Below are 15,187 nucleotides of genomic sequence, written 5' to 3' on the forward strand. Positions count from 1 at the left end.
TAAAACCTATCCTTATCCCTTTAGTTAAATATTGGAAAACAGAAGTTCTGAATGGTTAGCTCTGTTTAGAAGTCAAACACTTTATAGGCCAGCCAAAGTCAGAGGAAGGAGGTTACCATGAATGCATGTATGATACTCTCTTTATGAAAAAACAAATTATAAATTATTCATTTTTTCCAATATTATTTATAAACATGTATGTTAAGGAAGAGTGTGTGTGTATAGAGTTTCCTTCCTTAAGGAAAAAAATCACAATGTACCTAAAATTGCCGTTTTTAGGAAGATTATTGTTCTTTTTAAAGTGTATTTGAAAACCCAATTTAAAAAAAAAAACTACTAGTTAATATAGAGTAATTAATGAGAATTTATTATTGAAAAGCCAACTAGAGAATAAAATACTAAGATAATAGAATTTAAGGTTGGAAGGAATCTCTCTTCATCTGGTTCAGAGTCCCTTATTCTATATATAAAGAGACTTAGAGCTATAGCTACTTGTTCAGGATCAAAAAGCTGCTTGGTTTTAGGGCTGGTACTAGAACCTAGATCTGAAATGAGATTGTCAAAAATATTGCAGGAGTATTACCTTAAAGTCTGAGTTCTTTTCTGCTCTAATTATCTATATTTGAAAGACTGTCCAGCATTTAACAAAGAAATAAATGATTCTACATATAACATGTAAATAAAATGTTATCATGCTGTTTTCCCTATTCTCAATGTTTGTTATTTATGTTAGATCAGCAGGCATAAAAAGTTTGGCTATGGAGTTCTGGTTACACAGGTGGCATCAACAGCAGCAGGTGCAATAGCATTACAAAGTTCAGGTAAGTTCTTCAGAATTAAAATTTAAATAGAATGAGCTGCCATGATCAAGTATCTACACTCTGAAGTTATTTTTCCCAACTTAGCCTTTAGGTAACAGAATGTTAATAGGGTTTCCTTTTTAATCTTTTCTCTTCCTTGAAATCTCATTAGGAATTTTTTTTTTCTGTAAAACATTCACACGTTTTTCTTCAGAACACTGCATTGCCCATGATGACCTAAACTGAGATATACTTGCTGTTTTAGGAAGCCTTTATATTAAAATGAAAAAATTTTATCATCCTTTCTCATATTTAATAGGGTTTAATGCTCAGGTTCAGTGAATTATATATGAATCAAGATTTACAATTCTAAGAGTTCCTGTCATAGCTCAGTGGTAACAAACCCGACTAGTATCTATGAGGATGTGGGTTTGATCCCTGGCCTCACTCAGTGGATTAAGGATCTGATGTTGCCATGAGCTGTGGTGTAGGTTGCAGATGTAGCTCGGATCCTGTTTTGCTGTATCTGTGGTATAGGCTGGTAGCCACAGCTCCACTGGAACCCCTAGCCTGGGCACTTCCATATATTGTGGGTACAACCATTAAAAAATAAAGATTTACAATTAAATTGGTTATCAACACATACGTACGACTTTGTTATTCCCTTTCCTTTTCCCTCTTGAAAGAGTGTGTTTAGCCACTTAATTTTCACCACTGTTTTTACAGTTTGCAGTTGGCAAGTATTAGCTACTATAGATAGGATTTTTAAGACAGTCCAACACTGGGGATTTAATATATCTTAAAGTTATCTGAACCCTTAACCAGAGACAAGATGTAATCTCTAATAGAGATGCTATGATTATACTTCAGTCTTAGAATTAAAGAATCGTGCCATTGGTGATGCTCACCAGTCACTATTGATTCTCTCCTTAAATGAAAATATTTTTCTGTAGGATATCTTCAGTATATTTTGGTGAACTAACTTGGACTACTTGTAGTCTGAAACATGTTTCTTGGCAGAAGTTGTCCTAAGCTGAGCCTCTTATTCTTTTACTTAGAATAAAATTCAATTTATTATAGTACTCAGGGGCACATTAATGGAAGCATTTGAAGGCTAGATTCAATCTCACATTTCCCCTGTTGGTCAAGTCATTAAGCTTCTGATCCTCATAGTATCTAGCTTTTCTTGAGAGGGTTAAATGCAGTTTTTCATAGGACAGAGTAAGGAGGACCAACACTGCTTTAGTTCCTATGTCTTACCTATTATGTTAGGAACTGTATCCTCCCATTTGAGAACTTTATAGCAGTCCTCAAATGTAACACATTTTCAGCTTTCAAATCAGGAACTGATGCTCTAAGAAGTCAAAAGATTTAAGAACATACAACTAATAAAGCTGGCAGATTTGTAACTTGAACCCTAATATTCTTGATTTCAGAGCCAATATTTTTTTCTGTTATACCAGAGGATCCTTTCTGCTCTAATGTTATTATAAATTTACTGATTTTATGATTAGGTGTTCTGTTTTACAGTTTGCCGTATGATTTGATTTGTTGTAAAGGAACTTGATAATTGGGCTTAATCACTTTCATTTAGATGTGTAGTATATGACTCATGAGAATTTAAAGACTATATAGAGGCAAAAGTTACACAAAATGGAGAATTGTTCTAAGCATAAGGAAATAAAAAATAATAGTTAAATTAGAGTGAAGGAATACACTTATGCTCTTTAGATGCCTAGAGTTCCTCCTGATACCTCCTTCCTTACACACTCCAACTTTGAAGCTACCTTTTGCTGTTGGCTTATTTGTAGAGTCAAGTATAAATCTTACTTCTTTTTCAGAAAAACATGTTCAGAGCATTTATTGGCCAAAGAATATGAACTAGGACTTGGAATTCAGTTCTCTAGGGAAATAGTCTTTGAGAATTTAATCATTACATGAGTTTATGATATTGTGGTATCATAAATATATTTTAATAATAGCAGATATAATTTCTATCAACATTAGAAGATATTTCTTAAACAAGACACAGTATGTCTATTGTCAGTGTGGACCAGTCTTTCCAGAGGGTGATCACGTCTTTCTTCCATAATCCAAAGAAGTAGTATATTATAAATATGATCTGAAATTCTCCTTAGGGTTTATTAATTCACTTATAACTGAATTGTGGGCCAATCTGGAATGTGGAAGAGACGATGTTAGAGTGACCCATCCCAGATCTACTCCAGTGGACCCTATTGACCGAAGCTGTCAGAAGGTAACTTACTTATCTAATACATAAACTTTAAGTGACTCTTTCAAATTACCTCATCCAGACATCATCTGTATTTAGTTACAAACAGCAGCCTTTCCTAAATTTTTCTTTTCTGTCTTTTCTAAATTTTTATTTTCAAAATAAACTTAGTAAAATATAGAAATACCAGTGTTCCTGAAATTGTTGTGCAAGGACATTTTTCTTTCATGATATTCCTACTGTAATTTTTTTCAGTTAATAAACATAATGCATACCAGATAGGTTACAAAAGCAAAATAACAAATGCTGACTCAAAGGAATTGAAAAAGAACAAATAAAACTCACATTTAGGAGTTCCTGTCGTGGCTCAGTGGTTAACGAATCCAACTAGGAACCATGAGGTTGCAGGTTCGATCCCTGCCCTTGCTCAATGGTTAAGGACCCAGCCTTGCTGTAAGCTGTGGCGTAGGTCGCAGATGCGACTTGGATACCATGTTGCTGTGGCTCTGGTGTAGGCCGGCGTCTACAGCTCTGATTAGACCCCTAGCCTTAGAACCTCCATATGCCGCAGGAGCGGCCCTAGAAAAGGCAAACACACACACACACACACACACACACACACACACACACACACACACACAAAGAAAAACAGAAAAAAGAACCCACATTTAATAGGAAAGAAGTAAAAAAGATCAAATCAGAAATTGATACTAAAAATCCATCGGAGAGATCAATGAAACTAAGAGCTGGTTCTTTGAAAAGATAAAACTGATAAACTTTTAGCCAGGCTTATCAAGAAAAAGGACACAAATAAAGTAGAAATGAAAAAAAGTTAGAACCAGTACCACAGAAATCTTGGTTACTGTGATCAATTACCTACCAATAAAATGGACAACCTAGAAGTAATTGTACAATTGAATTGGGAAGAAATACAACATATGAGCAGACAGATGACCAGTAATGAAATTGAATTAGTAATTAAAAAAAAAAAAAAAAGAAAAAACTCCCTCGGAGTTCCTGCCATGGCTCAGTGATTAATGAACCCAACTAGTATCAACGAGGACACAGGTTTGATCCCTGGTCTTGCTCAGTGAGTTAAGGATACAGCGTTGCTGTGAGTTCTGGTATAGGTTATAGCAGTGGCTTGGATCTGGCATGGCTGTGGCTGTGGTCTAGGCCAAAAGATACAGCTCCTATTCAACCCATAGCCTGGGAATCTCCAAATTCTGCGAGTGTGGCTCTAAAAAGACAAAACCCACAAAAACTCCCAACAGACAAAAGTCCAGGATCAGATGGCTTTACATATGAATTCTCCCAAACATTTGAAGAGTTAATGCCTCTCTTTCTCAATCCCAAATTTGAAAGGAAGGAATGCTTCAGAATTCATTCTATGAGGCTAGTATCAACCTGATTCTAAAACAAAAGACACTACAAAACAAAACAAAAAAAAACAGAAAACACAAATCAGGCTAATTTCACTAAATAAGATGCAGAAATCCTCAATAAAATACTAGCAAATCAAATTCAACAGTACATAAAAAGATTATAGGCCATGATCAAGTGGGGTTTATGCTAGGGATATAAGGATACTTCAGTATCTGTGAAGCACTTGTGATCTACCACATTTAATAATTGAAGAATAAAAATCATGATCATCTCAATAAATGTAGAAAAAGCTTTTGACAAAATTGAACATCCATTTGTGAAATTCAATATTCATTGATGGATGACTCAATAAAAATGTGGTATAATGTATAGAGTGGAATATTACTCAGCCATAGAAACGAATGAAATTCTGCCATTTGTGACACCACAGGTGAACCTGGAAGATATTAGGCTAAGTGAAATAAGTCAGATGGAGAAAGACATAAAAACCATGTAATTTCATTTATGTGTGGTATCTAAAAAATGAAGCAAATGAACAAACAGAACATACATTTAGAAGCAAAATTGCCAGAGGGTTGGGGGTGGAATGAGTAAAATGGGTGATGGAAATTAAGAGATATAAAATGAGTCAATGTGATGAAATGTATAGAGTGGCCAGTATAGTGAATAATTTTTTTATGGTGGTAAAGGTAGTCAAAAGGCATAAACTTTCAGTTGTAAATAAGTAGTAGGGATATAATATACAATATGATTAATGTAATTACCACTGCTTTATGTTATATATGAATGGTGTTAAGAGAGTATACTAATCTTAAGAATTTTCATCCCAAGGGAATTTTTTTTTTCTATTTAATGAGATGGTTATATCAATGAGATGGTGGATGTTCACTAAACTTATGGTAATCATTTCCTGATTAAGTCAGATCATTATTCTGTACACTTTAAACTTATGCAGTGTTATAGATTAATTATCTCAATGCATTTGGAAGTAAACAAAGCTGACGGAGTTCCCGTTGTGGTTCAGCGGGTTATGAACCCGACTAGTATCCATGGGGTGCGGGTTTGATCCCTGGCCTTGCTCAGTGGGTTAAGGATTTGACTTTGCTGCAAATTGCAGCATGGGTTACAGATACAGCTCCAATCTGGCATTGCTATGGTGTAGGCCAGCAGCTACAACCCTGATTAGACCCTTAGCCTGGGAAGTTCCATATGCTATAGGTGTGGCCCTAAAAAGAAAAGAAAAAATCAAAGCTGAAACAATAACCAACTAGTCAAAACTATAAGGAAGCTTTTTACCCTTGAGTTTGAATCTAATAGGAAATTGTCAGGATTTTTTAAAGGAGGCCATATAGTAATGTGGCCAAAAAAGAAATTCTTAGCACTCAGTCTGCTATTATAATTTAATGGCTTTTACATATTTAACATGTTCTCCAATTTTCACTGAGATTAAATGAAGTTTCTTGACTTTGACATTATGGAAGCTTGGGAAGTTTTCATTCAATGGGTGTCATAAAATTATTTTTAAAAAGGAATTCCCATCGTGGCACAGTGGTTAACGAATCCGACTAGGAACCATGAGGTTGTGGGTTCGATCCCTGGCTTTGCTCAGTGGGTTGAGGATCCAGCGTTGTCCTGAGCTGTGGTGTGGGTCGCAGACATGGCTTGGATCCTGCGTTGCTATGGCTCTGGTATAGGCTGGTGGCTACAGCTCCGATTGGATCCCTAGTCTGGGAACCTCCATATGCTGCAGGAGTGGCCCTAGAAAAAGCAAAAAGACAAAAAATATATATATTTTTAAAAAATCAATTTCTGCTGTCTCTAATAGTGGACTAATTTCCTCCAGGAGAAAATACTTAAAACTCATGAAAAATAAGCTTACTGGTTAAAAGCATTGGAATGGCTAAAAATAGGGGAAAAAAAATGGAGAGACGTCTATGTGGATGAAAAGAATTGTACTGCTGGAGATTTTTTTTTTGGCTTTTTGCCATTTCTTAGGCTGCTCCCGCAGCATATGGCAGTCCCCAGGCTAGGGGTCTAATCGGAGCTGTAGCTGCCAGCCTACGCCAGAGCCACAGCAACACGGGATCCGAGCCACGTCTGCGACCTACACCACAGCTCACGGCAACACCGGATTGTTATAACCCACTGAGCAAGGCCAGGGATCGAACCCGCAACCTCATGGTTCCTAGTCGGATTCGTTAACCACTGCGCCACGACGGGAACTCTGAGATTCTTGATTTAACAAATTTTCACCTGTGGTCAAGTACCAGGTGGTGCTCCACAGACAGAAATCTATGATATAACAAACTTGAAAAACCAGAAGACAAAGTTTAAGACTACATAGCAATTGGAATGTGTAGGAGGTCCTTGGAAAGAGTGACACATACCAGGCCCTACAAACTGTATATACTGTGAACAGATAAGACTGCCCCTCAAACTATATATGTTGGACTTAACGAGATCTTGTCTACCACAGGGGTCAGAGTTTGAATTCAGCCATGTTAAATACTAAATTAAAGCCAGCACTCTGGGGGAATAAAACAAGGACCAGCAACTCTACAACATATCCTTACGATGTGTGAAATGTAATCCAAAATTACTAGACATGTGCAGAATAAAAGAAATGTTGCTAGGAAGAGGCAACTGATAGAGACTGTGAAATACAGAAATCAAAATTATTTGCCAAGGATTTTACAAAAGTGCCAAAGCACTTATAAATGGCATGTAAAGGAAAATGTACTTGTAATAAATGAGCAAATTAGGAATTTTGCTAGAGAAATAGAAACCATAGAAGAACCAGATTAAAGTTCTAGAACTAAATTATCTGAGATAATTTTCTAAGTAGGTTTAAAGATGATGAAAGAAATAGACATCTCAATTCAATGAACTTGATATAAATCAATAGGAATTAAGAGTGAAAAAGAAATTAAGAAAAACTTGTGTTTCGTGAGACCTTATCAGAGGATTAAGATTGTGTGTGATTGGAATACCAGAAATATGTGAAAATGGGGCAGAAAGTTTTTTGAATAAATGATAGCTGAAAGTTCCAGAATTTATTGAAAGATGTGCATTCATAGATCAAGAAACTTAGTGAATCCAAGGAAGATTATGCAAAGAAGGAAAATAATGAAAATATAAATAAACCACAGAAAGGCTCTTAATAGATATATTAACTGCTGAAAATTAGAGCTAAAGAGGAAATCTTGAAAGATGCCATAGAAGACCCCACATTACATTCAGGGAAGAAGCAGGAAAGTTCACTTCATTATAGAAACAGTAGATGCCAGAGGACAATGAAACATCTTTAAAAGAGGAAAATAGAAGTCCACCCAGATTTCTATATCTAGCAAAAATAATCTTCAATGATAGAAGCAAAATAAAATCTAAGAAAATATTTTACAGCAGACCTGCACTTCAAATAAAACTAAAGGTATTTTTTAGGTTGAAAGAAAATACCAGATACATATTTGGGTTGGGCGGATTAAAGTAAGAAATTTCAAATGGACTTTTATACTCACCTGTTTTTCTCAATTTATTGTGGCGCTTTGAAAGAAAACTATGATATATAATAGGATTTGTTTTCTACTTAGAGGTAACATATGACAGCTACACCGATAAAACGAGCAAATTATAAAATGTTTTACAAATCTGTACTGTTATAGGGTTCTTAAATTTTGTATGAAGTGGTACTATAACTGATTCTTAATCCCTAGGAAATATTTCTAATTCAAATTTAGGGTTACAGAGATTTTAACTTCTTTGAGTTAGAAATGTTAATATAAACTAATGATTAACTTTTTAAAGTAACTTGTACATTCCCCTAAACTATGTGTTGAAAGATCTAGAAATAACTCATAGTGGTAAACAGTCTTAGTGCTCAGCTTGTAGTTCTAGATATTATTCCTCTCTAGGAGTTCTGTTTTCTTCTGGAGTCTAATTTTATTGTCATTTAAATTTTAGAAAACAGAGATATAGCTTCAATGTATATAGTAAGATACATTAAAAAGTTTACTTTCAATCCAGTTCCTTCTTCCTCTCTATAGCTTTGCTATAAATTTAATTAAAACTAAAGTTAAAAATTCAGTCTCAATTACATTAAACATATTTTAGGTGCTCATCACTAGCCGGGTATGTGTAGTGAGTGACTTTCATATTGTACAGTTCAGAATATAGTATTTCCATCACTGCAGAACATTTTATTAAATAGCTAGGACCGTGGAACAAGGGTGACACTGTTAAGTAGTGTCTGAAGATTGTTTTTAGTGAGTAATCTTAGCCTGGAAGTAAGAAAATACAGTTAGTTCTATTACCAGCTTTCTGATTATGTGACTTTGACCAAGTCATCTCACTTCTGTAGTCCTCAAGTTCGCCGATCTATTAAATGAGAGTTTGAATTAACTATTTCTCTTAATTATCTCAGTGTTCTGATTTTAGTGAAAATTTTTAATTACCTGATTCTCAGATTTTCTCAGTCTAGTCAACATTTAAATTTATAAGCAGACAACTTAATAATTACAAATAAATGCAATTGATACAGTATAAACTAATCATATGAGTATTGGCAGAATATAGGGCTTCTAGACTTAATTTGAAAGCCTAGAAAAAATTTGGCAATCATTTGATAGCTTATGAAGTAGGATAATGAGTAAGTGGGAGAGCAGGAGGCAGCATGTTAGAGGATACAGGAAGTCTGTATGTGTGGTAGTCACTTGAAGGAGGACAAAGGCAGATTTGATTGACTGTAGTGGTGACTTCAAGCTGAGGAAACTTCATAGGAATTGGGAGTTTTGAGACAGTGAAGAGCAGAAATGTATCAATTAGTAAAGAGCCTTGAATGTCATGCTAAGAAGTTTAGATCTGATGTTTAGTATGGGGCAACCACTGCAAGGGATCCAAAGAATGAAATGTGCCTGAGAAGAGTATTCAAGTTGTCAATAAGATGAGAGCAGGAGCTTAAAAATTTCATGGAGAAGTTAACTTGGTAAGATTGTACCAGAAAATGAGCTGGTTTTGAAATTAACTGTTATTAGATTATTTGGATTTCCACTTAATGTGTGAGTACAGTAATGTAAAGAATCTATTATCTTGTTCCAGAACCCCAAGGTATTTTTCTTATATTTTATTACACATTAGATATAAAGAATGAGAAAGATGGATCATTTCTTTTTTTTCTTTTTTAGGGCTGCACCCGCGGTACATGGAGGTTCCCAGGCTAGGGATCAAAGAGGAGCTGTAGCCACCGGCCTATGCCAGAGCTACAGCAAAGCCAGATCCAAGCCACGTCTATGACCTACACCACAGCTCACAGCAATGCTGGAGTGTGAGGCCAGGGATCGACCCCACAACCTCATGGTCCCTAGTGGAATTTGTTTCTGCTGAGCCATGACAGGAACTCTGGATCATTTCGGTTTTTGTCAAAACCTAACTTTCAAGATACACGTGATATTTTAAAACATTTTCCTGCTCTCTTTTGTGTTTTGTTAAAGTTGATGTGCATGGTCAGCACATAGATTTTTGTTGATGTTATTTCGTACTTATCATATATGCATATACTTCAATTATATGGATTAATTAGGCTTATTTAAAAACTACTCTTTGCAGCCTTACTGCTAAAAACTTTACATTAGTGATTCTTCTATCCATGTGGTTGAAAAAAGTGTACTATTTGAATGATTGTTTTTTTCTTCTCCTCTAGTCTTTTTTAGCACTGGTAAACTTACTATCTTATCCTGCTGTTTATGAGCTGATTGGCAATCAAGGTCTTCCTAATAAAGCAGAATATTCTCTTCGTGAGGTCCCAGCGTGTATTATTGTAAGTCACTTTCTTTTAGTCTTTCACTTGTGTAATGCTACTTTTTAAGATATGTATAAAAAATGCAATTTAACAAAAGAGAGGAATACCAAATTACATATAAGGCTGATTTGATTTATTTACCTATAGAATGTTAGCTTCTGAATTTTATGAAAATGGAGTATTTGATCCAGGCTATCTAACAGTGGCAGCACCTATTGAAATACAAGGTAAAGGCTTCCCAACCAGGAAAGAGATTTGTCAGATAAAGAAGTATGTGTATGAATTATTTTTAGATGACTTACGTTAGTTACAGCAGTACTGCTCCATCATTGGCTAAGATAATTAGGAATAAATTGTATCGAACGAGTTGAATACATTTTCTCCTTGTATTTTTAATGAACTATGTATTATTGCCGCATGAGGGCAGTATGTACATACTTTTTAAATTTGGGACTTATTTTATATTTATACTCCAAGATGGCAACTTGTTTTAATTATTCAGAAATATTTAGTTCCTCATTTTTGGGTAAATTTATGAATTGAACACATATAAGTATGTGTATATATGCAAAGAAATTAGTTTTGAAATTCCATTGTTAATCATTACTTCTTATTTTCTGGTCACTTTGTCCTGTATGTTGTCTCTTATATAGTTTTGACATTTTCAGTGCTTCTAATTCTTGTTGACCCTAAAATTTTAATTTTTTTAAACTTTCTCCACTTTGGGAAATTTTTGGTAATTTATGTGAAAGAAATGTAAAGATAGGTTTATTGTTTTTTATAGCAACATCTTGTGACATATGGAAGCTTCTGGACCAAGGGTTGAATTGAAGCTGCAGCTGAGGCTTATGCCACAGCCAGGGCAACACCAGATCTAGGCTGCATCTGCAACCTTTGCTGCAGCTTGCAGCAATGCTGGATCCTTAACCACTGAGCTAGGCCGTGGGTCAAACTTGAATCCTTATACAGACACATCGGGTCCTTAACCTGCTGAGCCACAACAGGAACTCCAAAGATAGATATTTTTGTCATTAAACTTTCAATTTATATTATTAAAGTGTTCCAATTTTATTTTGTCCTTATTTGTATTTTGGCACATATTAAGTAGTTTTATAATTAGCCATTTATGTGTCTGTCTTCCCTACTACGTTGTGAGGGCCTGAGAGCAAGTAGGATATCTTAGTCATATTTACATATAGCACATACTAGGTATCCAGTGAATGATTTTTGGAAATACTGACTTTATTGAAATCTGTTAGGGAAGACAAGTACAAATGAGTTGTTATTTAATCTAGAACAATGGCTTGGATATTTGTTCTCAAGTGTTCATGGATGTTTTACAGTACATAATGAAAAATATCTTTCCACTTATATAAAGAGTTGTCTTTTATTTAGTCTTAAAACATTTAACTCCAAATAGTTTTGTTAGCCCATCTTCCTTGATGATACTGCATTTTAACCCTGTTGAAGAATCACTGCTTCCTATCATCATTTAAACCTATACAAACTCTCCTTTTTGGGAGGAAAAAAACAAAACAAAACAAAAAAAAAACTTCCTTAATCTATGTCGTCTTTTAGTTACTACCCTGTGGTTTTCTTTTTTTGTTTCCTTGCCAGAAGTGTCTTGGAAAAAATGCCTATACTTGAAGTCTTAACTTCTTCCTCTTATATCAATTCTGAAAGCCAACTCTAATCTGTAGTCTTGCTTTGACTACTGAAATTACTCTGCCAAAATTCACCGATAAATATATAATTCCCTAACCCAGTGGAATCTACCCCTTCTTTTAACTTAATTTACCACCTTGTGGAGTTTAGCATAGTTGATCCCCTCCTCCTCATTTTCACTCTCTTCTTTGACTATGGCACTACATCTGCTTCTCTTTCAGCTTCTCTGCTCTATTCTGCACAGTCTCCTCTGTGGACTTCTCTTCCTTTGTATTATGTCCTTTATCTTTAGGTTCATCTCATCCAATTCCATGACTTCTCTTGTACTGATAGCTCTCTGACCTATATCACTTACTTGACTTCCAGGTCTATACCCAGATTTCTTTCAGATAATGGACATCTGGAAAATTCATAGGGATCTTACCATGTCTACAACTTAATGTTTTTCCTACCCTAAATCAATTCAATTTCTTATTTCCATCATTGTAGAAAGTTATATTCCACAGAACTGGTCTATAGCTTCAATTATTTGTTTTTAATTTATCTTTCCCTTTAAAAGAGAATGTATATATATTTTCTTCCCCCAACCCCAGATTTCTTAAGCAGAATATGGTATGCTACAAACATCATCCAGCTCCTTGCATTTTTCTTTTAATCCTGTATCTTTGAGATTACTCCATAGTGGTACATAGACCTCTTCCTTGTGCATTTTTACACTTGCATAGTGCTCTATTGCATGGACATACTAGAGTTTATTCATCCATTTGTCTGTTGGTGGACACTTGGTTTCTTTAATTCTTTTGCTGTTACCAACTATGCCAAAATTAATAGCCTCAGCTTGTCTTATATTTACCAGAATGTCTGTAATTTTTTCTCCTGTTGCATTACAAATTGCTACAATTTAGTAAATTAAAACACCCACTTAATAGCTCACAGTTTTATAGGTCAGAAGTCAAATTACTCTGTGCCTGGGTTTTTTGCTCAAGAGTATTACAAGGTTGAAATCAAAGTGTTGGCCAGGCTGAGTGCTTGTCTGGCAGCTCTGAAGAAAAATCCATGCCCAGATTTGTTCTTGTTGTTGGTAGAAGTTAGTTTCTTATGGGATTGAAGCCTCTGATTCCCTACTGGCTGTCAGCAGGTGGCTGCTTTCAGGGCTTTGTCCTGTTGTACCCTCCATGTCAGCAATGAAGAACTTCACTCTTGCTTTGAATCTCTCTCGACTTCTCCTGCTTTTAAGTGTCTCCTGTCATGAGATTAGGGCCACCCTGATAAGCTCCTCTTTTAAGATTAACTAAGGACTTTAATTATATCTGAAAAATCTCTTGATAGCACTACCTATATTAGTGTTAAAGACCTGAGAATCTTGGGGCCATCTTAGAATTCTACCTCCTATAGCATATTTGGGCTGGATCTCTAGAAGTGGGATCACTGAGTTGAAAAGTAAATTGATAATGTCATTTTGGTATGTATTGCTGGAATTCCTACCAGAGGGAGAAATCCTTCTGTATTTCCATCAGTAAGAAGATATGGTTCCTGTTTCCTAGCAAACTTATGGAAGATTATGTGGTCAGTGGTTTCGATATTTGTCTGACAGGAAAGAAGTGTTAATTTATATTTTTTTCGTTACGACTAGAACATCTTTTCATATGATTAATGGCCATCAACATTTCTTCTCATAGTGGTCTTTCAACTTACTTTTGCTTTTTTTTTTTCCTGTATGTGTTCTTTTCTTCCTTTTTTTTTTTTTCAGTTTTAAGGATTTATTTATACTTTAAGAATATTTGGCTTTAACTTTTCATAGTTTGCTGTTGGCTATCTACCAAAACTCTAAGCCCTGGAACAACTCTCAAGTTGTTCTTTAGTATGAATGACACAAAATATTCTTTTCCTCTAACAGATATTTTTTCAGTTGCTTTTGTTTCTTTTCTGTTGATTAATTTATATATGTTGTGTATTAGGTAGGACCCCTTTAGATATTGGGGAAACTCAATTTGAATTACTTTAATCAAAAAAGGAATTGACTTACCATCTTGCACTAAAATCAGGGACAAGTTGAAATAGAACTTTGAATGCATTCAGATCCACATCCATCTCTCTCTTGATTCTCCCACCCTTCTTCCTATTACTGCTCTTCATTTTGACTTTATTGAAAGGCATATGCACAGTGTAAGGGTGAAGAGTTTGTATTCTGAAGCCAGATTGCCTGGATTAGATTCCTGGTTCTGCCTTTTATGAACTGTCTGACCTTGGACAAGTAGACCCTAGTTTTCTCGTCTTTTAGAAAAAATTTTGGCCTCTTTTTATCTCAGGGTTGCTGAGAATTAAATGTTAAATAAAAGTTTAAATCGCTGCCTGTCAGATTAAGTGTTCTATAACTGTTTGCTATAATTATCATTCGTATGTTCTTCTCCAGATGGTGTCATCTATGGCAGAAGACATAGGACTACCTGTCACTCCATACAGATATGGTCACCATTTCCCCTTATATTAGTTTCTTAGGGCTGCCATAAACTACCACAAACTGTGTGGCTTAAAACAGAAAATTTATTCTCTCTCAGTTCTGGAGGCCACAAGTCTGAAATCTGGGTGTTAACAGGACTACATTCCCTCCAAAGTTTCCAGGGGAGAATCCTTCCTTCACTCCTCTAGTTTCTGATCATTTCAGGTATTTCATGACTTAGTGCTTCAATTTCTAATTCCATCTTCACATGCTCTTCTCTTCTGTCTTAAATCTCTGTCTTCCTCCTATAAAAAACACTTGTCATAAGATTTAGGGTCCACTTAACTAATCCAGGATGATACTATCTCAAGATCCTTAATGTAATTACCTCTGCAAAGACCCTCTTTCTAAATAGGGTAGCAATGATAAGTTCTGGGATTAGAATATAGACATATCTTTTTTGGGTGTAGTAACCATTCAACTCACTACACCACCAAAGCGGCATTTTCTTCTATCACATGGCTATAGGCGGAATAATACTCCCCAAGTTCATATGTTGAAACTTAATTCCCAGTGTGATGATATTTGGAGATGGGGCCTTTACACAGTGACTTAGTGCCTTACTGAGAAAGGACCCTTGATATAAAGAAAACCTCAGCCATTAATAACCATATTATTACTACATATTCAGGTTTGAAAAGAAAGTTAAAAATATCAAATCACAGTTGTGAAGGAAAAAAAAAAAAAAGACCCTGGAGAAATCTCATCCCTTCTGCCATGTGAGGACACAATAAAAAGATGACTGACTGTGAACTAGAAAGTAAGTCCTCACCAGACACAAACTCTTATGGCAACTTGATCTTTGACTT

The 15,187-nt window shown here is 35.2% G+C and overlaps 1 protein-coding gene across 7 annotated transcripts in view; it reads left to right on the forward strand.

Moving 5' to 3' along the window:
* TBC1D32 (TBC1 domain family member 32) overlaps window positions 1–15,187 on the forward strand; it is a 207,635-nt gene that overhangs the window by 88,416 nt on the left and 104,032 nt on the right. For all 7 annotated transcript variants that reach the window (XR_002343100.1, XM_013988502.2, XM_001926894.5 and 4 more), the window contains 3 exons: window positions 734–821; window positions 2,939–3,057; window positions 10,115–10,231. Coding sequence is in view for 6 of the 7 variants with exons in the window: in XM_013988502.2 (XP_013843956.2) it covers window positions 734–821; window positions 2,939–3,057; window positions 10,115–10,231 (324 nt within the window). In the remaining variant the exon portion in view is untranslated. The remainder of the gene's footprint in view (window positions 1–733; window positions 822–2,938; window positions 3,058–10,114; window positions 10,232–15,187) is intronic.

Source organism: Sus scrofa, chromosome 1, assembly GCF_000003025.6.
Source record: "Sus scrofa isolate TJ Tabasco breed Duroc chromosome 1, Sscrofa11.1, whole genome shotgun sequence".
Taxonomy (NCBI): domain Eukaryota; kingdom Metazoa; phylum Chordata; class Mammalia; order Artiodactyla; family Suidae; genus Sus; species Sus scrofa.